Genomic DNA, 25,357 nt, shown 5'->3' with positions numbered 1-25,357 from the left:
GCTGCATCTTCCCATTCTTGTGTGAATCCCTCTATTTCAATATATCTTGAGGGTGAAACCAGAACCCTAAGTCCCCTTGGGATAATCTTTTTTTCCCAGCTGGTTTTTATTTGCTGTTTAAAGATTTTAGTTAGTTTGTTGAAGCCACTTTGTATATCCACAGGGGGGAGAGCTTGTAACGAGGAATTAGTAGAAAAGATGGTGTCTGCATCTAAGCACCATTGTTTGTGGTCTATTTTATTTGTCAGGAATCCAGCCATTAATTCGACAGTACTATCTCTGATCCTAAAAAAATGTCTTCTCCTTAATAGGATGTATATAGGGCTAAATATGGTGCGTAACACCTAAATATAAAAGTAGAAATAGGATAGTGGTGGCTCTGAATCAGAGGTCATAACATTGACCGATGAATAAGTGCCAGAAGCCCTAAGAATACTCTCCCAAAATAGGGAATAACCCTCAAATATAGTATAAAGAAAAAAGAAGTAATAGGGCTAGAAAAAGCCCGTATTGGAGAGTAATACAAAAGAAGGATGGGGAGGTCCCTACCTTTAATAATCCTAAGGGAAAACAAATGAGAATAGGACAGGTAGACAGAGAGGTGGTAGTGTACCAACCAGAAAAATATATACACAGAAAATCAGATGCTTGCTAAAGATAAAGGAGCTATCTGACGAATATCCTAACTGGAGGTTTTCTCTTTACCTCTGCATATTGGCTTTATAAGTTCTCTCTACTATCTAGGATCCCTCTCTATGAGATTTGTTTGAGGGGAGCCTTTACCTCCAGTTAGGATATTCATCAGATAGCTCCTTTATCTTTAGCAAGCATCTGTGATTTTCTCTGTCTACCTGTCCTATTCTCATTTGTTTTCCCTTAGGATTATTAAAGGTAGGAACCTCCCCATCCTTCTTTTATATATATACACACACACACACACACATATATATATATATATACACACACACACACACACACACATATACATACATACATACACACACCCACACCAGTTATATTGAAATGGTCTGTCACCTCAAACTAGTCTCTCTCATATTGTTTGCTATTGTTCACTTTCCAAATCTGTTGTGCTTTTCTTCATTTCTGATCTATTTCTTTTTAAACCCCAAGACAGTAAGGAATACTTTGTCTTACGTATTTTTCCTATGCTAGACAATCTTGACAATGGGGGGAGGTTAAGGCAAGCTCCACTACTCGCTCTAGTGGGGTAAAGTACACATATGTATACAGTTACTGAATAGGTGACTTCCCTGCCAACAATTTACGTAGATACCAATTTGTATTTTGAATAATTTTAGATTTAGGCTTTCCAGGTTTGTAAACAGTTCTTAGAATGGGGGAGTGGGAATGGGACCGTTTGACTTTCACCAGAGGCATGGCTGGGGCCTCAGATTCTATCGATTTATGTAAAAGGTTTCTTGGCCGCAGCCAGGACCACATGAATAAATTTAATGAGGCAAAATATCCAGTATCACCATCTCTGGAGGTAAATGAATAGCTATATTTGTGATGTAAATTATATAAATGATCAGTTTGTATGGGATTTTATACAAAACGCAATTCTTAAAGTAACACAGTCACCATGGAAACCAGTGGAATGTGCCTATACGTTAAATAATGTCAGATCAGATGTCTCCACAATCCTTTCCCCCAAAAGAGGGCATATTTTTATTGATTACAATAATGAAGTACAGCAAGTTTTGTTTGTTTTGTTTATCCCCTTCACTACCAAAAACTTTTTGATTGAAAACATATTAGCCCAACATGTATCTGAAGCAATGGATGCATAGTTAACACATATAGAACATATCATAAAATAGCAATTTTGAGTACATATTGCTTTACAGACAAAAATATTTTTTTTTAATTATGTAGTTTAATGCCATTTTCATTGTTCTCTTATTTGTACAGCGTAAATTTATAAAAGTATTTGGGAAATTAAAAGCTTTAGACCGTATACAGTTACCTCTACCTTGCATTATATTACACAGGGTCTGAAAAATTAATATAAAAGAAAAAATTAAATTTTTCTTACGTAGATGTGACAGATGACTAACGATGGTCAAATACCTTGCTTATATGTATTTTCAAGGACTAGCAGCACAGCTTACTAAAATGTATCACAGAATGTAAAAAAACTGTCTGCATTTAAGCATAATGCCCACATACAACAAATAAAGTCAAATCACGTATTTTTAAAATAAAGGTATTTAAAACTGCTATAGCAATCTTTTTCAATCTCTTGAATGCTAACAGCTTTTTATTGACTGACCAATCCTTGACAAATGTGCGATGTGTTCACATAGTTCATCTTAATTTAGCCTCAAACATTGAGTAACTTATTGTATCTGTCTGCCTAGGTTTTAGAAAGTGTCCCACCTAAAGCAATGACACGTCTTTAATAAAGTATTATTATACATTTTGCATGAATGCCGGAGTGTGAGAACAATGCAAGTTCATCAGGCCACAAGTTAGATTTCAATTCTCCATGGTTACTTACTGAATGACTTCATATTTCACACTGATCAATCGTTTCTGCTTCATTCCAATTTCAGATTGCATCTATAAGATATTGTATTTAAAGATTGAATTACAAACTCAGAAAGGAGAAACTCTGTAATCAAACATAGTTAAAACTACTGCCTCAGCTTCAATATTCTGCACTCCATATGTGTGTCACCTTAGGCAAGAGAATACTGAAGTGAATACAATAGAAAATAGCAGCTTTCTGGAGGTATGCCCTCTCTAAAGATATATTAAAATACTATTGGATATTATGTGAAAGTAAATAAGCATTATTTTTACCTTTGTGTTTTTTATTTTAAGATTTTTTAGCTTCTGAGCATCTTCTATCTGGGGAAAAAAATATCAAGTAGTGCACAAGTTATAAACATAATAAGAATGAGAAGGCAATAAGGAATACAAAACAGATTTATACTTCAATAGAATAAAAAAATATTTTAATAACTTATCCAGCTAATGAAGCCTTGCCATTATACTTACAGACTTAACAAGCTGATTTTTAAAATCGTCAAAAAATAGATCAATTGCTTTTATGGTGGCATCAGAGTCGATCGTTGCCCTAGAAAACAAAAGGACATTTGTTTTTTAGGAAAACATGAGTATAAGTCAAAGTGTCTGTGTCACCTCAGACTATCCTTTCTCGTATTAGATCCTCTTCTCTTCCCCTTCAGAATTTGTAGTGGTCTTTTCTGATCTATTTCTCCTGAAAATATAATACAAAGCAGGGACTACTTTGTCTTATTTATTAACGCTCGACAATCATGACAAAGGGAGGAGTTTAAGACAAGCTCTATTACCTTGACAAAGATCTTTTGTCACGATTCTCAAGCATAGGAAAATTACATAATACAAAGAGAAATCGGTCATAAATGAAGAAAAGAACAACAGATTCTGAAAAAGCAAGAGAAAACGAGAAAATAGGAGGTAAGCTTGTGGTGATAGATCCACTTTAAGTCTTCAACATCACTTCAAATGTAAGTAAAGTCTCATACTACCTCAAAAGAAAGCAGAAAATAAACTTTTAATATATTGCCAACTCCCATCCAGGGACTGTCACAAGTTACACTATCAGAGTGCATTAGAATGAAAGTAGCAACCACAACTATTTGTTTTTGTTTACTTATTTATATTGCCCTCTCCAAACAGGTGATTGAAAGCGACATTTGAGATATTGTAAAGTGCTGCAGAAAAGGTTGGAGATATACAAATGCCAACAATAAAAATAAGAATAATAAATATTTAAGTTACCTGAAGTCTTCAAAGACATTTTCACACTCAGAAAGTACAACATCCAGCTCATTCAGGTCCCTGGAAGATCTGGGCACTTCTTCTGAACTCCACGGCTTCAAAGATACCGCCTTCTTTTTGCCTATAAATACATGACATATGAATATAAATAAAGCGCGTAGAACAAATTGCATATTGAATACAATAATACATGAACATTAGTAGAGCACTCTATGCACCCTAGTTACTTGTAGTTGTTATGGTGCTTTGAGTCTTAGAGTGTTGTTCCCTGGTTTTAAATTATGGAATTTTCTAGCAATTGGATAAGAACTTTTGCACTTCTTCTAAACCACTTCTTCTATACCCTTGTATAGCCACATTGATAATGCTAAAGACTCATTCTACATCATCTGTCAGGATGTGAGCCCTAGGGATAGACAAGCTCAGCATTTTCAATGGAGTTTATATTGAACACTAACTCCATTAAGTCCACGTCTGTCACCTTACTGAGGTGCCCACATCTGTGATGAATCTGTTAGGAAGGCAGGGGAAGGACTTTTAGAATGGTTAGATTAATATCTTCAACCTTTGGGTCAGACCACCAGGTTTGAGGGACTCCTTTATTTAAAGGGTTACTCCAACCACGACGTCCACTTCAGTGAGTTGAAGTGGTCATGGCGGTAGGAGTCAGTATTTGCAGTGTTTCAGCTTGATAAACTGGACAGATTGAAATATTTGTAATTATGTGCTAGTCGCTCTCTCCTCTCTCTCCCTTCCACTCTACATTCCCTCACACCTCTCTCCATTGCACTTTTTTTTTTTAAAGCCCTCCCCTTTTCTGTTCTGAGTGCTCTCAATTGCAAATGAAATGAAAAGTAAGGACTCAGACTCACAAAGGTAGAGCCGTACCAGGCTCTATATACACAGCTACAGGGTGCCTTAATAGGCCAGCGATGTATATTCAGACCAGGTTCAGATGGGTGTAATTTGGTTTTCGTTTGTATAAATTTAGATACACTTACCCAAGATTATGAAATGTCTCATATTTAATACCACTCTAAAACAATGTTATGATCTTATTATGGTCTATATTAACAAAAGAAATGTGGGCACACCCACTTAACAGCCATATACAATGGATAAAGGGAATTAATACAAATAAGGGTGCTCACTCCTAAAGCCCCATTTCCAAAAGGCTACCATACAATAGTATAATACTCAAAAGAGGAGCACAACAGGTATCATAATATTGTCCTATTATATTGCTGCTAACAACATTTAGTTTGTACTATTTAGATCAGAATTTTTCTGACCGCTTCCTTTTTTGTATCCTGTCATTGTTTGCATATATTTGCTGTATATGTTTGATTATATTGATACTGCAATATGACTCTTGATACATGTTTTATGTATTTTTGTATAATAAAAAGCTTTTTTTGCATTTCTGCTTGGTTGTGCTCCTCTTTTGAGTATTATACTTATTATGATCTCTACTACCGGGCCTAGTAATGTTCAGTTAATCCTTAGTTTTCTGCCATGTATTTTACTGAATGAAAGGGTTACTCCATTAATATATTGGTTTTGATGCCAGGAGTATCCTGGCCCTGTTCTCTGGAAATGGGGAAACTATTTAGCAACAGTTTGCCTTTTAACCTGGGTCTCCACCAGGTTCATAGACTTATAATGCTGGGTGATGTACTTCTGGCTTCTGCCAATGAATGGCACACACTGCATGAAGATTTACATCCCAGAACCTGTGACACCCCATGACACCAAGTGGTTAAACTGTGTATGTGCGGGGTTTCACAGCAAAATACTGCACATACAGACTGTTGGCACCATGACTGCTTCAAATCACTTAAATGGTCACAGAGTTAGAAGAAACATTTTTTTTTTTTCAATCTGTTTTTATTGAAGGCATATAAGATGGGATACAGAAGAGAAAACAGGGGAGATGTACGGGTGGTTTACAATATACGGTTGATACATCATTCGGCATGGGAGTGTTTCATTTCCAGGGTAACAATGCCTCGCCTTTTTTTTTATTTTATTTTTTTGCTAAAGAAAATTCAAAATAAATTTTAAGTCTAAACTGTAGTTTGAAAATACAGGCTACGGATTATAAGATCTGGCATGTAACATGCTAAGTTCACAGTGCATTTGCTAATCTTAACCTAGTCTGATTGTAAGTCTTAGCGACTCACTCATAACAATCTTAATTTTTCAGATTATCAACAATTCGTTACAGGGTAGCATAGATGAAATGATACAACATTCCCCATTTTGTTTTTTCTTTTTTTTCCCCACTAAACTTGGCACTATACTTGACCCTATCTTCTAACATTAATGTCTGAACATGCTTCATCAACTATATTACAAGAAGGTTGCTGGTCTGTTGTTACTCGCGTGGCTGTTACCCGCATTGCGCAGTGGGTGGTTTCCCCTGGCTGAACTTTACCTAAGTAAGCGCTTATGGCGTGTGGTCAGGGGTCTGTGTTGTCCCGGTGTACGGTCCGAGAGGTCTAAGGGGCATTTGCCCCTTTCCTTTTGGGTCACTATTGCTCTGGGGCCCTTAGTGTTCGTCTCTTAGGTAACCTTTAGGGTTTATGGTCCTATGTCGAGTGTTATCGTGTTCAATTTATCCTGTCCGTCGTCCGCGGTTCCTCACCCACAGTCTACGTTGTGTCTCGTCCGAGTCATTTGCCGGCCAAGCGTCAGTCGGGCTTGCGACAAGACCCTCTGTGCCTCCTATATCCCCACTTGATCTCTGGGTGTGTGTCAACCGTAACTCTTTCGTATGCCTTATGGTCTACCGTTAATGGTTTGGCCCACAGTTTGGGTCCATCCCTGGTTCCAGGGCCCCCCGTCCGCGCAGGTGCAGTTGGCAGGGCTTGTGTTCCGCTCTGAGCGGTTTAAGGTTAGTGTCCGGGCAAAGGGTGAACAGATTGTGCGTCAGTGCTAGGGCCTGCGCAGGTGTTGGCCAAATGGATAGGGGTTGAGCAAGAGGTTGTGCTCAATGGGTGTGCATGGGGTGGGGTGTCACCCCCCTCTCCAGGTGCCCGCCCAGACCGAGAGGTCCGCCCCCGCGCGCCGTCTACGCCCGTCCGCTTCCCTCTAAGTCACACGTCTCGGTCATCCCCTTCAGGGCTCGGGTTAGGTTGGACTCCCTGTGATCCGTCCACTCCGTGCACTCAGTTATGATTCTAGTTCCCTCTTCGGGATATAAAGTCAAGCCACGGTGTCCACGTCAGTAGGTATCGTTCAGTGGTTCCCTTTAGGGTCGCTGTTAGTGTCTCCATCCCGTGGATCTCTTCCACCTTGTCCATCCACTGTTGGAGGTCAGGGGTCTGTGAGGTGCGCCATCTGGTCGGGATGAGTTGTTTAGCCGCGTTTAGTAGGTGTTTCGTAAGTGACTTTTTATATCGCGATAAGGGCATCTCTGTGTGGTTTAGGAGCATCTGAAGCGGTTGCAGCTGGAGGTCAGTGTCTAGGATTTCATTGATTTGCGTGTGGATCTGGTTCCAGTATTGAGTTATTTTTCTACAGGACCACCAAATGTGTAGGTCTGTCCCTATTGCTTCCTCGCATCTCCAACAGAGATCAGAGGCGTCCTGGTTCATCCGGTGTAACCGCTCGGGGGTTTTATACCAGTTAGTCAGCAATTTGTAATTGAGCTCTTGGTGCTTGGAGCACATAGAGCTTTGATGCGTGAGTATGTGGATTTTCATCCACTGTTGTTCCGTGAGCACCTGTAGCTTCCTCCCAGCGTGCCATATAGCGTGCAGGTTCTGGGCAGGCTGCCGTTTGAAGCAGGACGAATAGTGTGGAGACACCCCTGCTCAGATGCGTGTGGGCCCTGCAGTGTTCTTCGAACCCCGTCAGGCTCCTATGGAACAGGCATCTTCCGCCATGAGAGGTGTAGTATGCCTTTATTTGAAAGTAGCGGAATCTTTCCAGAGTCGTCGGAGGTCTATCTGGTATGAGGTCTGGGAGTTGTTTGAGGGTGTCTGTCGCACACCATTGTTGCATGTGCGTAAAATCCGTTGCTCCGAACGTCTTAATCTCTTGTGGTTTGAGTCCTCCAGCTACATTGGGATTGTGGGTGATTGGGGTCAGCGGACCCGGGGTCGTAGTAAGCGAGAGTTTGGTTCTTTTCTTTTTTTTCTTTTTTATTTCAGACATTACCAGCCAAGAGATTTTTCAGATACATCATTGTATAAGGCTTTGGTAAAGAGTCATCATCAATATAGTATTTCCTCTTCCTATCTCATTTGACTACTTTCCGTATCCCCTATCTCTCCTCCTCTCTCTTCCTTCCCCGTCGTCCCTTCCCCTCCTCTCTCCTCTCCCTCTCCCTTCTCTCCTCACTTGCTCTCCTCTTCTTTTCCCCGAGTTCCCAACCACTTTTATTTAAGGGTTCTACTTTTCGTTCCTATGAGAGTCTGTTTCCATATCCATGGATCAAATACCATTAAATATTCAGTGTCTCCATTTATGGTTTGGTTCTTATGGAGTACCAGGTCTGCAGTGTCGCTCCTATAAGGGGGTGAGTCCGTGTCCGCTCGTTCCCGGAGTGTTCGTCCAGCCAGACGGCTGCCAGGAGTGTCCCCTCCGTCTGCACCCCCTCCATGCGAATCCATATTTTGTCTGTCTTCAATGTATGCCAGTCTACTATGCGTTGTAAGTGTGTTGCCCTGTAGTAGGTTAAAATCGAGGGGAGCCCCACTCCACCTTGTGCTTTTGTCTGCTGCAGTTGAGTCCTCTTCAATCTGGGGGGCTTAGTTTGCCAAATGAATCTGGAGATTGCCGTTTCTATGGTGCGAAAGAACATCGTCGGGACTCGTATCGGGAGTGTCTGGAAGAGGTATAGCAGGCGCGGCAGGAGGTTCATTTTAATGGCATTCATTTTGCCGAACCACTATACGCAGAGGCCAGCCCATCGCGTAAGGTCTTGTTTCAGTGTGAGTAGTATTGGGGTAAAGTTATGCGTGTAGAGTTGGGTAAGGTCCGCAGTGAGCCATATCCCTAGGTATTTTTTTTTTTTAAATTCTTTATTTTATTTGTGCATAAAATAACAGCAAGCGGGCAGAGCCACGACAGCTTCTGCAAGCGTTTTCATAGCATTACACGGTGTGGCAGGTTAAACAGCACATTTTTTTAAAACATGAAAATAACATGAAACTTACAGATTAGGAAAGCATTTCCAGAGACAGGGCATTGCTGTACGTAATCAGGTCTGCACTTTTTAAACATTCATGCTTACTACACTATCTCTATTAACAGATTAATACAGTTAGATTATACCGTGGTATTCATGCTAGGTCTACTTGGTTACTCACATGTAAGCTACAGCAGTACAATAGGTAAGGCAGTTGAGAACACATTAAACGCTTCCAGATTAGCAAGAACAGGCTAATATCAATAATTATAGAAGTTGCTATTTGCCTTTGAGCTGTTTAAACTAAGATTGGGACCCCCCCTGTGATCCCCTGTGCAAGTCTGCTTGGCAACATAAGCTAAGGATGAAGAATTAAGTCATCTGATTAAGTGGTTGCGGGAGTTCATGTAAGGCATGTTGAGAGCGGGTGACAGTGCACACCTTGCCTGGCATGAGGTTTCAATCACTGTAGTGTCAGCCAATGCCCTGTCTGGGCTGGATGCCTTCTCGCAGCCGGTGCCTTCTCTTGCGCAGCATTGTGGAGATGGGAGCCAGGAGGGTCTGTAGAGTGTGGTGGAAGTGCGAGGATGGCAAGGCCCTCCCCTGGACCCAAGCTCTGTGTGGGGTCTGCATCCTGGTGCCACAGACTCGGGTGCTCGTGGAGGCAGAGTTTTTCCCTGCATGGGCGCCTCGAAAAGCCCCGGTGTTTCGTTGCAGCCTGCAGCGGTTGGGCCTTGGGCGTTGTGGGCGATGCGGCAGAGGTAACCTCCTTTTGACCCTCGGCCCGGGTGGGCAGTCATTGCTCATTGCTGGGGCAGAAGGGTGCGTAGTGCCCGGGGTAGGCCCGCTCCCTCTCCGCTTCCCCTGTGATGTACCTCCGGGTATCAAGAAGGGTCCTGCGAGGATTCGTTCCCATTTGTCCCAGAATTGCTGGAATATCAGGTCCAGGCTTGTGGGCTGCGGTCGTGTGTGTGCAGGTCTCGTGGGATGCATTGCGTCCGCCATTTTGCTAGGCCTGCAGCCTCCGGAGCCCAGGTCTGGATGGGTAGCTGCAGTTTGTGTGGTCAAGTGTGTTGGGTAGGCGGGGACCGGAATAACCCCCACCGGTCCACAGGGGGGGGGAACGGGGGTTCCAACTCAGCCGTGCTGCACGTGTAGGCGATGGGAGAGCGGCCGTCTCCCCCACTGCCGCCATGTTTGTAGGCCGTGACATTAAGGGGGTTGGGATCGGTGCCAGAATCCACTTGTGTGGTGTCTTCTCGCAGGTCTCGGTGTCCCCTGTCGTTTAGTTGCCACAATGAGTCAGGTCACAGCCTCCGCTTGTCAGGAATCGGCTTTAGGTAAGGTTAGTTGCGGGAGCAGCAGCGACATGCGTCTGCTCCTCTTAGCGGTTCGGCCCCGCCCCCCCTGATCCCTAGGTATTTAAGTTTCGTCCTGCACCAGGCGAACCTGAATTGGGATTGTAGGTGGGCGACTTCCAGATCAGTCAGTGAGAGGGGCATGGCTTCCGACTTATCCGCGTTCAATTTCATGTTAGATACGAGCCCGTACTCCCTGAAGGCTCGCAGCAGGTTTGGAATGGAGACCAAGGGGTTGCTGATGAAAAACAGCATATGCTGCCACCTTGTCTACCATGCCCTTCAGGGTGTACCCCCCTATTCCCCCGTCCCATCTGACCACCCCGAGGAACGGTTCCAGGGAGAGGGCAAACAGAAGGGGGGAGAGCGGGCAACCCTGCCTCGTCCCGTTCCGGATCGATACTGGGGCGAACAAAGCGCCATTGACTCGCACCCTTGCGGTTGGGGTCGTGTAGAGGGAGAGAATCCAGGTCATCAGATGCGGTCCAAAACCCATGGTCCGTAGCGTGGTCTCCATGTACCTCCAATCCACCCGATCGAAGGCCTTCTCTGCGTCGGTGGAAAGGACTAGCTTTTGCGTGGAGCGACCGGCCGCATGCATGATGTTTAATGCGCTTATGTTGTTGTCCCTAGCCTCTCGGCCAGGGATGAAGCCGACCTGGTCAGGGTCCACCAGTTCTGGGAGCGCAGTACTGATGCGGGTGGCCAGTATCTTAGTGAAAAGCTTTAAGTCCTAGTTCAGGAGGGAGATCGCCCTAGAGCTGGAGCAGCTGGCTGGGTCTTTGCCTTCCTTCGGGATGACAGCTATCGTTGCTGCCAGGGAGTCTCGTGGGAGAGCCCCTCCTTCCACCAGGGAATTAATGCCTGTCAGAAATCTGGGCATCAGCACATCCTCGAACTCCTTGAGATACTTGGCTGGCAGTCCGTCCGGGCCTGGGGCTTTATTGAGCTTCGATCCTTTCAGCGCCGCCTGTAGCTCTTCCAGTGAGATTGGTGTTTCCAGTTCCTCCGCTGCTTCCTGGCTCAGCGTTTTGGAGACATGTTCCCGTAGGTACTCCGATATCCGCAGGTCCCTCCGTTGAATCGACTCCGGCGTAGTCATGATGGGCAGGTTGTACAAGGTCTCATAGAAGTCCCGGAAGGATTCCACTATTTTATCTGGTATCTGGGTCATTGTCTGTTCCTTAGTTCTGATTTTGGTGATGTGACACATGCGCCGCTTTCTTTGGAGCATTCTGGCCAGTAGGCGGCCACATTTATTAGAATATTCATAGAAGAAGCGGTGAGACCATCTGATAGTATTTTGCAATTTCCGCTGTAGGATGTCGCGTAACGTCCTCCTGGCGTCCAGGAGGGCTCTATAGTCTTGTTCGGACTGCGTGGTCTTATGCGCCTCCTCTAGCTCGGAGATCTGCTTACAGAGTGCTTCTGTGTGTTTCCGCTGTTCCTTCTTCCTTCGGGTGCATATGTTGATTAGCGTTCCTCGGATCACGCACTTATGTGCTTCCCAGGTGGTAAGGGCTGGCATGTCAGGGGATTCGTTTTCGTCAAAGAATGTAGTCAGCGTTGTTCGGAGTTCAGTGACGATGGTAGCGTCCGCCAGGACGGATTCATTCATCCTCCATTGCCTGGTTCCGGGTCGAAACAAGGGGAACTTCATGCATGTCAGGACCGGGTGGTGATCGGACCAGCAAAGCGGGCGAATCTCAGACGTGACGAGCAAGTGCAGGAGCTCTTGGGCCATGAGGATGTAATCCAGCCTACTATACCTCTTGTGTACCGGGGAGTAGTAGGTGTAATCCCTGTCTCCCGGGTGAAGGGCTCTCCAACAGTCCACCAGGCCTGTTCTGCGGAGCGTGTCTCTGATGTCTCTGAGTCCGTGCGACGGATAGGAACTGACCCCCCTGGAGGTGTCGAGGCTGGGCTCAAGTGCCACGTTCAGATCCCCTGCTGCCACCAGGAGGCCCTCGCGGAATCGGTCAAGTTTAGACATCGTGTTCTTGATGAATCTATGTTGCCTGGTATTGGGAGCGTAGATGCTCGCGAAGGTATACATGTTTTCGGCTATAGTGCCTTTGATGAAAAGGAAGCGGAAGCGGGGTCTGCTTGCGTTCCCGTGCACTTAAACGGTACGTTGCTTGCCATCAGTATGGCAACACCAGCTTTCTTGGCTGTTTGGTGGTTCGCGAAGAAGCCCTGCGCGTATCTGTTGTCTCTCAGAGTCGGATCCCTGTACCCCCGGAAGTGGGTTTCCTGGATGAACGCGATGGATATCCGTTCCGCCCACAGGGTGCGTAGTAAGTGTGATTTCCTTTCGGGGACGTTTAGTCCTCTGACGTTGTTGGACCATAGCCGCAGCGGCGCAGAGGCGCAGAGGCGAACCCCGGCCCCATGGCGGGCACCAGGCGGGGGGGAGGTCAGTATGAGATCAACAGGGAGAGCTTGGCCGTGGGTCGTGGTTGTAGACCCGTGAGCGGTTCTACTTAGACTTGACACCTGAGGCGGGGATGTCGTGCGGGGTCCCTTCCAGGGGTTGGTTCGCACTCCCTCTACCAGTGTGGGGTGGGTGTCCGTCTGTGGGTGCCTGACCTAGACTGCACCTGTGCAGGAACTATTGAGTGTTGTGATTATTTTGTTTGTCTTTTGTGTAGTGGGTGTGTGGTGTGTTCTCAGTGAGTGTGGGTAGAGTGTTTCCGTATCTCACCCCCCCCCCCGGCCGAAAAGTAGTTGTGGCTAAGAAGGCAAAAAGTGTCCGGTCGCAAAGCATTGGCTTGTGTCGTCAGTATTCGTTTGGGGTTCATTGTCGGGGTAGGGGACTGGGAGTCATTAGGCTGGGTTCCGTGTTCTCTCCTGTGCTCCTTTCCGAGTCACCCCATCTCCTCGGGGGTGCCCTCCCTGTGGCAGGTGCCTCCTGGTTTCGGATGGGGGCTGTTGGGTCTCTCCTTGCCGATATCACCTCCTCCAGGATCCAGTTGCGGATTCGGGTCTGTGGTAGGTTGAGAGCTCTCATCAGGCCGGGGACCTCCTCTGGCCAGCGTGCCGACAGCCATGTGTGGCCATGTTTGACTTGCAAGCTGAACGGGAATCCCCAGCGGTATGGGATCCGTTTCTCTCTAAGTGCGCTAGTGACCGGGCGTAATGTTCGTCTGGCGTCCAGGGTCAGGCTGGAGAGGTCCTGGAATAGGGATACTTCGGAGCCACGGAATCGAATGGTGGCCGTTCCCCTGGTGGCTGCCATGATCTTCTCCTTTAGGCTACTGAGGTGCAGGCAACACACCACATTTCTCGGGCTTCCATCTTGTCGCATCGGCCCAAGCGTTCTGTGTGCGCGCTCTAGTGTAAAAGCGCCGGGTGCCTCTTCACCCAATATCTGCCGGAAAAGCGTGACCAGAGTGTCCTGTAGCGGTTCAGCCTCCATTTCTGGCAGCCCGCGGATGCGGATGTTGTTGCGACGGCTTCTGTTTTCGAGATCTTCAACTTGCCTGCGGATGGTGAGTAGCATATTCCCCTGTCGGGTCGCAGCCACCTCTGCCGCTCTGTGTTGCTGCTCACTTTCGCGGGCCGCCACCTCCACCTCCTCCACCCTCTGTTCCAGGGCGCTCAGGTCCTTTCGTAAGCCGGCCAGTTCCTCTCGCATGGCAGCTCGCATCTCCCTCACCAGGGTGCCCGTGTCAGCCTTGGTCAGCATCCTTTCGGATATTTGCGTGAGCTCTGCCAGGATCAGCGTGAGGGCTTCAGCTTGCTCGCTGCCCGGCAAGGATTCCCCTGTACTCTCCGAACTCGGAGAGGCCGGCGCCATCTTGTCGGCCTGTGAAGGGCCTCGCAATTCTGCTGGCATTGCAATGTAATCGTCCATCGGTCCCGTGTTTCGCCTCGGGGCATTGACTGCCGCCGTCCCCGTAACTGACAGATTCTTATTCCAGACCATCACCTCTTTATTCAGGGCTGTAAATTGCTATTTTTCCGGCCAGGGGTGCGGAGCTCTTCTACCGAGCGTCCTGCACCATGCTCGTCCAGGCCACGCCCCCTTAGAAGAAACATTTAATAATGGAATGTCCATGTGGATTTTGGCCTCATTTGGAATGCAAAGTAACTCATATATATGTAAGGGTATGAGCACCGCCAAAACCTTATCAGTTGGCAATCACAAGAACTATTTTCTTGCTTGGCTTTATTTTAGGAATAGCTGGACAATTTTCCATGCATCTCTTTTCTCAGCATTCTCAATCATTTTTTTTTTTTACTAAATGTATACATTAGATACAAATGTTTGTAGATTATTTATTTATGCTACACACAATTTCCATTTCAAATTAAAACAGACATATATACCTGATCCACTTGATGCTTTGGTTTTTCGTTTTTTTCGTTCTTTTTCTGTGGATGTGTCCTGAATCTTCCTGGGGGTCCCCTGTAAAAAGCAAGATACTTCCATTATTTCACAACTACAAGAAGAAAATAAATAAAAAACAGATTACCATTATGCTAAATTGCAGAATACTGAGCACAATTCTTACTATACTTTAGAAATTATTGCTAGTTAATGCTTATTTGCACACACAAATATTAAGTTAATAATAATTAAGTAAATAACAGCAGTAACAATTTATGAAACATATTTTTCAATGCTGCATACTATTTATGTTGGTACCTAGTATGATCTGCAGACAGAAGTTAGGAACCAAATAAAAAAAATCTCTAGAATTTCTCTTAATTTGAACTCAATATATTTTTTGACTTACATTTTCCAAACATACAAATTGATCATGTACTATATCTACATCATCATTTCATTATTTTATCAAAAGACAGACAATCTTCAATGCATAACTCGCAACTAAGTTACCCCAGATAACGGTGGCAAATTACAGTATGCAACTCAGAAGCTTACCAAGCTCCGATTTGATTTTGTTCTACGTTTTTTACTTTTCGGAGTAACATGTAATGTGTGAGCTTCTTGATCAACCTCACTTTCTGAAGATTCATTGGTGGGAGAGGCATGCTTTTGAAACGGAGTTTGTCGTTTTTGTGGACTCTGTAAATTGAGAATACTTGTACCATGTAATATGACGTATCACATTAATCCTCAAGATACAATACACTAAGCCATAACTGTCAGACATTACAAGTGTTAGAAAGGTTGGGACACAAATCTCAGAAGCCTACCACATTTCTGTCTGGTTTTCTTTTATGTTTATTTCCTGTAGGAGAATCAGTTATCTGTGAAGGACCAGACTTCTGTAACGGAGAATGAACCTTGCGTGATGCCTGCAAATGATGAATAATACATGTACAGAGTTACCTCTTCTACAGTATATGTAGATCTATAAATATATAGATATACTTAGATACATATACATAAATGGAAAATAATTGTTGTTCGAGTAGTTTGAGTTGGGGAATATATATATATAGCGCATACTATATAAAGGTGCGCTGGGCATATGTTTTTTGGAGTGTATTTTTAGGAGGGCTATTTCACTTTATAGGCACTGCTTCTTTTGCAATATATATATATATATATATATATACACACACACACACACACACATTTTATTTTATTTTTTGCTTTAAATTATTCTTTCGTTTTTACCACCAACCTCAAATAGAATATAAGTGCAATGTATGATATAATACTGCCATCTGCTGGTCAGTGTAAACCTGAACAGATAGGCTAGGTCACTCATAACTGTAAATGATAGTGTAATCATCTTAAAATTGTGACCAAAGGTTTAAACACTGTTTTTTAAATGGAGTGTGCAATTGCTATACTTACTAACAAACCTATACTTTAGTTTATGAAAGATCCTTGACAACATTTATACACAATTCTGATACTCACCATATTTCTATTTGACATTCTTTTGTTTTGGTTGTCTTTAGGAAGAGCATAAGGCTTTACTACCCCACTCCTCCTGTGTGGAGTTTCAACAGCAGGAGGCTCTGCAAGTTCACGTACTGGAGAATGGGCTTTCTTGGGTGTCTGTAACCAGAAATGAGTAGAATATCAGGATATTATTATAAACTGTAGTGTGTGGTCAGACACTGAGTGGCAACAGTTTACAAAATGCACTGAAAAGAGTACCTAAAATAACTATTTAATACAAATCTTAGTACATGTAAAGAGATAATGGTATCTACAGCTTTGTAAATAGTGAGCGATTTGAAATCACATTTTGTTTTTTCCATTATGCTTCTTTCTTCCTCTTGTTTGTCTCTTGTACCAGGTTAATAGCACTGCTAAACATTTACAATATTACATGTAGTTTACATAATAGCTATATAATACACATTAAGTGGAAGGTAGTTTGAAGGCAGGCCTACCATCCACCAGTCTGCCATTCACCAACATTACGCATAGCACTACTAAACCAAATGCTGCTAAGACTTCTCATAGAGAAGCATTGTATTTGATACCCCTCGATTACACATCGGATGGACAAAAATGTGCCAACTGACACGCATGTGCCATATGTCCTCAATTGTATATGAGACAGATATCATCAAGGATAATATCTCATCGAAGATGAAGTGGGTTCTGAGAGGAGATTGTCCTGAAACTGGATTGCAAGCAAGTTTAAATTTAAGTTTTGTTTCTTTAATCTTTTAAAGTATAGCAAGACAAATACTTTCTTTCTACTGAGAACATTAGAGACTTAGAGAAAAGAAACAGAAGAGAAATATCTAAAGCCTATGCATACCTCCTAAATGGAGGGTAACCCCTGAAGTAGACAATAAACAAACGAGCAAAGAGAAGGATGCAACGCCAGGTGAAAAGAATGGAATAGTAAAGAAATAAAATAATACCTATATATATATATATATATATATATATATATATATATATATATATATATATATATATATATATATATATATATATATATATACATATACATATACATACACACACGTGGGTATCGGAGTATATCTATCCATATATTTCTCTCTCTCTCATAATTCCCAACTAAATTACCCCAGATAACTATGGAAAATTACTGTATGCAACTCAGAAGCTTACCAAGCTCCGATTTGATTTTGTTCTACGTTTTTTACTTTTCGGAGTAACATGTAATGTGTGAGCTTCTTGATCAACCTCACTTTCTGAAGATTCATTGGTGGGAGAGGCATGCTTTTGAAACGGAGTTTGTAGTTTTTGTGGACTCTGTAAATTGAGAATACTTTTAACATGGAATATGACGTATCACATTAATCCTCAAGATACAATACATTAAGCCATAACTGTCAGACATTACAAGTGTTAGAAAGGTTGGGACACAAATCTCAGAAGCCTACCACATTTCTGTCTTGTTTCTTACGTTGTTATCTTACACGGTTACACGGTTTTACACTAAGTTATCACAGATATCTGTTTTATTTGCCGTTCACATAGAAAACTCATACGTTTCCGGAGCTTAGGGTTTTATTTTTGGCTTTTGAATAGAAACAAGTCATGCTTCATCAACCACACTGTCTGAAGATTCAGATATATGAGAAACAGGCTCTTACAACTGAGGCTATGCTTTCTGTGTGATATAGATTACCAGGATATTGAGATACAAACTCAGAAGCCCATGACATTAAGACTCAAGATACAGTATATGATCCCATAACTGGCAGACATTACAAACTATTAATATAAAGGTTTGACTCTCTATTTTAATTTCTTTACCCCGTATTTATATATGTTATAGATGCTGCTTTTTTCATACATCCTAGCCCGATAATGAACTATATGAAAAAAACCAGACATTAGCAACAGAGATTGTATGTTTTGTGATGGCTTCAAATGAATCATAATGCATGTATGTAATAAACTCATTATACGCCTTGTAGGGTTACCTGGTCTTATCACACATATGTTAAGTCTAACAAATAATACAAACAAAGATCAAGCGGGAGACAGTCCAGTTAATGAGTAGCAGCAACAAAGTGGTGGAAATCAAAGACAAAAATAGAGAAGTTCAAATGGTGGTGGAAATCTATGTATACGGAAACAATGGATGTGTAGATCAGAATTTTTTTGACCGCTTCCGCTGATCTGAAGTTTTATTCAATGTAAGTGGCCCTCCACAACCATATTTGTCCTAATACTTAAATATACGCCACTATTTGTCCTTATTTATAATACTTACATATTCACCAATTTAAGGCACAACTAACAACCAACTACAAATAACTATGCTTATTCTGACACTTGTGTACTGCAAAAATCAACCAATGAGTCTTTTTTAAAAAAAAAAAAAGGAAACTATGGGCCAAGTATATAACCATGTTCCAATTCTAAGATTAGAAGCAGATGAAGAGTATTCCTGTAAATCAGAGAAGGGAATGTGTATGCCTTTTCAATAAGTCAATGTAACAGTATGGGGGAAAGGTTTTAAACAGAAATAAATCGAGCAGGTACACGGCAGTGAAACATACTGTTTAAAGAAGAGAAAATGATATTGCATTGGAAATGTTAAAGGGAAACTTAAGTGCCAGAAAAACAAACTCTTTTTCCTGGCACTATAGCTTCCCCTTCAGTCAAGGCCCCCTCCTCGGGCACTGAAGGGGTTAATAACCCCTCCACCGGGTGCTGGTGACAGATCTAATGCGCATGCGCGGCAAAGGCTGCACACATTAGACCTCCCCATAGGAAAACATTATTCACTGCTTTCTCCTATGGGGATTCCGGCAACACTCTACGTCCTCATGCAGTGCATGGGGACGTCGAACATCATTTAAAACACTTTTCGTGCTCTCAGAACACAAAAGCATCATCTAGCGGCTGTCTGAGAGACAGCAACTAGAGGTTGGATTAGCCCTGTAATCAAAAACGCAGTGTTTTGACTAACAGGGCTAAGGGGAGAGGGGCAAGGCACCCAGACCACTCCAATTGGCAGAAGTGGTCTGGGTGCCTACAGTGTCCCTTTAAGTTTGTTTATGCTTAGTAAGATAATGCATATTGGTTCCAATAACATGTCATGTACCAGGCCCAAAATAATGATAGAAAAATCACACTTTTTCATTTAGGTATTTTTTAAAACAGCTTTCTAAAGCACTCCCCTTCTAACCCCGCCCAGACTTTCTGTAGCGCTCCAATCACAGACTTCTCAATGCAGTTCCACTGAGCTAAACAAACCAGGAAGTAACAGGACATGTCTGCTTGAAAGTGTAACCAGTATAATTTATAAAATTGTAAATTTCTATTAAAATTAATGAACAAAAATAGCCACAATATAAACTACTACACAATATGTTACATATTATAACAGATAAAATTAATAAGGGAGAATTAACAGTAAAACCTGCCCCATAAGAGCTTTTGGTAGGGAAATAGCAATCCACTGAAAATTTGAATCGGCTCTTAAATTGGATACGTTTTTAGGTTTCATCAGAGATTATATACACTTCTTTTCTCATCTCAGCTTCTAGGCCAGCTCTCCTGGGGGAGGGTCTGGGTGTGCAGGAATCTCATGAGGGGCAATTAAATCTAATCCAAACCTGGCTGAAAATTTACAATGCAATATATGTATGTACAGAGTCTCCTAATCTCTTTGAGCCAGGGCACACCACCCCTGTGAATCCAGACCATTAGAGACCACACATGGTACACATTTCATGCATAATACTCCAACAATTAAATAGCATCTAAAAATCACTTTCCACACTTTTAGTGAATGACCAGTCATAGAACTTACAATATACATTGCAAGTGTTGTTATTTCTCAAGTTCTGTCTGGCAACTGGGGTCATATCTGATAAGGCCTCATTAATAAAGAGAACTTTGCTTTATAACCAGACATCTGTACTTCCCAAATCATTTGGCTTACACACAACGCAATAAAATAGGCCTTAATTGCTTTACCATTTCAGGGTATTTTGCAAGATTTAACCTATTGATTCCCAGACATAGTTCACCTCTAGAGCTTATCAGGACATGATCTTGTTAACATATGCTTGGTGTAAAAAAAAATGTTGAGAAACACAAAGTTAGTTGACTGCAGTATAGAAGCTAGAAGAAGCTAGGTTCCGCAATAAGTAATAATTGCATTTGTCAGAAATGATGTACAATTGTAAGGCCATTACCAATATATACCTTGGGTTGGTGATCGTACTGCAGAACATCATCTCCGTACAGGCTACTGAAGTGTGTGAAATATAGACATAAAAAGCACTTCTCTTAGCTGTACTTATATGCTTTTATTTGGGTTCACAAAGTTATATTATAATAAAATGTAAAAAAAAAAAAAAAAATTGAAAACGAGAGACTGAAAACTCATCTCTTCAAACAAGCCACTGAAAAACACCTTTCATAAATTTAATCTGAGTTCTTACTGTGACTAAAACTGTGCTGTCACGGCCTGCTAAGATAAAAGTGCTGTGTACATATTCATTACTTAGTGCCAAGTTTGTGGATACATATTAATCTGAACTTTCGGACATAAAAATACATATTTAAAAAGACTTTCACACTGACAGCAGAAGAATATTTAATTAGCCTGATCAAAATCATAGGAAAAATAAATATATCAAAATCACTCCAAGCCCTTTTACATAATAAATCTTTCACATTTTGAAAACTTGGTAGAAAACGTAACAAAAAAGCAGGAGCAATATCCACCAGTTTACATGTTTCCCCAAACAGGCTAAATCAAACTACTATCACCAACGATTTACTATATATATATATATACACACACACACACACACACATATATATATATATATACACATACACATACACATATACACACACATACACACACGTGGGTATCGGAGTATATCTATCCATATATTTCTCTCTCTATCTCATAATTCCCAACTAAATTACCCGAGATAACTATAGAAAATTACTGTATGCAACTCAGAAGCTTACCAAGCTCCGATTTGATTTTGTTCTACGTTTTTTACTTTTCGGAGTAACATGTAATGTGTGAGCTTCTTGATCAACCTCACTTTCTGAAGATTCATTGGTGGGAGAGGCATGCTTTTGAAACGGAGTTTGTCGTTTTTGTGGACTCTGTAAATTGAGAATACTTTTACCATGGAATATGACGTATCACATTAATCCTCAAGATACAATACACTAAGCCATAACTGTCAGACATTACAAGTGTTAGAAAGGTTGGGACACAAATCTCAGAAGCCTACCACATTTCTGTCTGGTTTTCTTTTATGTTTATTTCCTGTAGGAGAATCAGTTATCTGTGAAGGACCAGACTTCTGTAACGGAGAATGAACCTTGCGTGATGCCTGCAAATGATGAATAATACATGTACAGAGTTACCTCTTCTACAGTATATGTAGATCTATAAATATATAGATATACTTAGATACATATACATAAATGGAAAATAATTGTTGTTCGAGTAGTTTGAGTTGGGGAATATATATATAGCGCATACTATATAAAGGTGCGCTGGGCATATGTTTTTTGGAGTGTATTTTTAGGAGGGCTATTTCACTTTATAGGCACTGCTTCTTTTGCAATATATATATATATATATATATATACACACACACACACACATATACATACACACATTTTATTTTATTTTTTGCTTTAAATTATTCTTTTTTACCACCAACCTCAAATAGAATATAAGTGCAATGTATGATATAATACTGCCATCTGCTGGTTAGTGTAAACCTGAACAGATAGGCTAGGTCAGTGTTCCCCAACCCCCGGGCCGTGGACCGGTACCGGTCCGTGGATCAAACGGTACCGGGCCGCCCAGGGGTGTGCGAGCCTGCCGGCTAATGCAGGGCTGGCATTGCCCAAGTGCCAGCCCTGCAATGTGCCTGCGGACCGGAGGGGAGATCAGAGATCTCCCTCCCCGGTCCGCAGGCACGGTGCTGGCAGCCGGCAGGGGAGAGAGAGAGGACCCAGGAGCTCTTACCTGCAGCTCCTCCGGGTCCTCCTCTCGCGAGATTTGGAGCGTTGCCGCGGTAACCACGGCAACGCTCCAAATCTCGCGAGAGTGAACTCTAGCCCTGTAACTGGGCTAGAGTTCATCTCACCACCACTGGGACCACCAGGGAATCCCCACCGGACCACCAGGGACTAAGAAATGTCCCCCCTCCTCCCAGTAAAGGTAAGAAGGGAGGGGGGACATCAATATATTATTTTTAATTAAATAAATAAAAAAAGCCTCCCTACCCTCCTTACTCCCCATACACACACTGCCCCATACACACTGCCCCATACACACACTACACACACAGCCCTACACACACTGCCCCACAAACACTGCCCCATACACACACTACACACACAGCCCCACAAACACTGCCCCATACACACACTACACACACAGCCCCACAAACACTGCCCCATACACACACTACACACACTGCCCCCAAACACTGCCCCATACACACACTACACACACTGCCCCCAAACACTGCCCCATACACACACTACACACACTGCCCCCAAACACTGCCCCATACACACACTACACACACTGCCCCACAAACACTGCCCCATACACACACTACACACACAGCCCCACAAACACTGCCCCATACACACACTACACACACTGCCCCACAAACACTGCCCCATACACACACAGCCCCACAAACACTGCCCCATACACACACTGCCCCCATACACACACTACACACACTGCCCCCATACACACACTACACACCCAGCCCCACAAACACTGCCCCATACACACACTACACACACTGCCCCATACACACACTGCCCCATACACACACTACACACACTGCCCCGCAAACACTGCCCCCATACACACACTACACACACTGCCCCATACACACACTACACACACTGCCCCACAAACACTCCCCCATACACACACTACACACACTGCCCCCATACACACACTACACACACTGCCCCCATACACACACTGCCCCCATACACACACTGCCCCATACACACACTGCAAACACTGCCCCCATACACACACTACACACACTGCCCCACAAACACTGCCCCATACACACACTACACACACTGCCCCCAAACACTGCCCCATACACACACTGCCCCGCAAACACTGCCCCCCATACACACACCGCCCCAAACACACACACACTGCAACTCTCACACACACACTGCACCGCTCACACACACATACACACAATTTTGAGTCTGTCTTTATGTGACTGTGTTTGTGATTTTCTGACTATGTATGTGTCTGCGTGTTTTGTTAATATATATGACTGTTTTTTTTTTTGTCTTATTAAATCAAAACAAGCGGGCCACGGAAAAATTATCAAATGTTTACCGGTCCGCGGCGATAAAAAGGTTGGGGAGCACTGGGCTAGGTCACTCATAACTGTAAATGATAGTGTAATCATCTTAAAATTGTGACCAAAGGTTTAAACACTTTTTTTTAAATGGAGTGTGCAATTGCTATACTTACTAACAAACCTATACTTTAGTTTATGAAAGATCCTTGACAACATTTATACACAATTCTGATACTCACCATATTTCTATTTGACATTCTTTTGTTTTGGTTGTCTTTAGGAAGAGCATAAGGCTTTACTACCCCACTCCTCCTGTGTGGAGTTTCAACAGCAGGAGGCTCTGCAAGTTCACGTTCTGGAGAATGGGCTTTCTTGGGTGTCTGTAACCAGAAATGAATAGAATATCAGGATATTATTATAAACTGTAGTGTGTGGTCAGACACTGAGTGGCAACAGTTTACAAAACGCACTGAAAAGAGTACCTAAAATAACTATTTAATACAAATCTTAGTACATGTAAAGAGATAATGGTATCTACAGCTTCGTAAATAGTGAGCGATTTGAAATCACATTTTGTTTTTCCATTATGCTTCTTTCTTCCTCTTGTTTGTCTCTTGTACCAGGTTAATAGCACTGCTAAACATTTACAATATTACATGTAGTTTACATAATAGCTATATACTACACATTAAGTGGAAGGTAGTTTGAAGGCAGGCCTATCACCTAAAACAATGTGCAGTGTAAACATTTTTGTAGTAAAGAGGCTTTGTTTTTGTTCTACATACCTTTTGTGTTTTCTCCATAACTGTGTTTTGGACTGAGCTATCCTCCTTGGACTCCAGAGACTTGGTTTTGGAGTCTATCTGACTCCTACTTCAAAGTAACAAATATAAAAATAACAGGTGGAAGAATTTATAACAGGAGTAACTGTCCGTACCTTTACTTAAATGGAGACATTGCATAACTATTTAAAAATTGTACTTCTCTTTAGGAGAACAAAATGTATATTAATAACTGTACTGGTACACCTTGCTAAATTAAAACAGAAATGCAAAAGAGCGCTCTTTTATAAATAGAGAAAGACAGTACATCCATTCATAAAGCAAATGCTATGTAATGGTTAGAAAAAAATGCAATCAGATTTTAGGACTAAGCCGACGTACAAATGTGAGTTACAGATTCTCAAGGATTGCTTGAATTCAGTAATACTGTCAATGTTCTGACAATGGCTCCCTTCCTTCTGGTCTGCTGATTACAATTTTTTTAACTAAATATCTGGAGTGTTGTTGTACAGTTTAGTGCATGTGTGTCTGACTTAATTGTTTTCACTGTAGATATGACACTATGGGTGCTGCATGCAGGTGTCCGACAAAATAAATGAACAATCATTTATTTGGATTCCACTTCATAAAAATCCAAGTGGAGTGAATACAAAACATTGACTATACATTAGATTAGAGATATGTATTTGTTCTCTTGAAGACATGCAGAACACAGAAGGAAAAATAACATTTAAAGGTAACATTAGGAGGCTACATTTTAGTGCCCAACAAATATCGTCAATGTCCACAATAACTATGCACTGTTGCATATGGAACAATATCAAACCTCGTTTTGCTCAGGGATGGAAATTGTAAAGGCTGCACAGCAGCTTTGGCTGCCACCAACTCTTCCTTCTCCAAGGATTCATCTTCATACACAGCAGTGCTGTGGAGAGGTGGGTCTGGAGAACAGATTATCAGTAAATTTCATGGCTGTGAAGGGTGCAAGTATTTCACATATATAAATAAAGTATATTTAAAGGCATGCTTTTAAGAACGAAAAAACAGCATCGTAGCGTAGTGGTGATGGTGCA

At 42.4% G+C, this 25,357-nt stretch overlaps 1 protein-coding gene across 1 annotated transcript in view; it reads right to left on the bottom strand.

The window, feature by feature from the left end:
• CENPU (centromere protein U) overlaps positions 1 to 24,821 on the bottom strand; it is a 44,443-nt gene extending 19,622 nt beyond the window's left edge. The window contains exons 1-13 of the mRNA XM_063458127.1: positions 24,288 to 24,821; positions 23,742 to 23,882; positions 21,424 to 21,525; positions 21,149 to 21,292; positions 17,309 to 17,452; positions 16,130 to 16,270; positions 15,454 to 15,555; positions 15,179 to 15,322; positions 14,620 to 14,698; positions 3,793 to 3,913; positions 3,025 to 3,103; positions 2,827 to 2,874; positions 2,522 to 2,583 (exon numbers count right to left, since the gene is read on the bottom strand). Coding sequence (XP_063314197.1) covers positions 2,522 to 2,583; positions 2,827 to 2,874; positions 3,025 to 3,103; positions 3,793 to 3,913; positions 14,620 to 14,698; positions 15,179 to 15,322; positions 15,454 to 15,555; positions 16,130 to 16,270; positions 17,309 to 17,452; positions 21,149 to 21,292; positions 21,424 to 21,525; positions 23,742 to 23,882; positions 24,288 to 24,305 — 1,325 coding nt within the window. The 5' untranslated portion in view covers positions 24,306 to 24,821. The remainder of the gene's footprint in view (positions 1 to 2,521; positions 2,584 to 2,826; positions 2,875 to 3,024; positions 3,104 to 3,792; positions 3,914 to 14,619; positions 14,699 to 15,178; positions 15,323 to 15,453; positions 15,556 to 16,129; positions 16,271 to 17,308; positions 17,453 to 21,148; positions 21,293 to 21,423; positions 21,526 to 23,741; positions 23,883 to 24,287) is intronic.
• Between the last annotated feature and the right edge of the window lie 536 nt (positions 24,822 to 25,357).

Source organism: Pelobates fuscus, chromosome 6 (genome assembly GCF_036172605.1).
Source record: "Pelobates fuscus isolate aPelFus1 chromosome 6, aPelFus1.pri, whole genome shotgun sequence".
Classification (NCBI taxonomy): Eukaryota; Metazoa; Chordata; class Amphibia; order Anura; family Pelobatidae; genus Pelobates; species Pelobates fuscus.
This window is presented reverse-complemented; position numbering and strand designations above follow the sequence as displayed.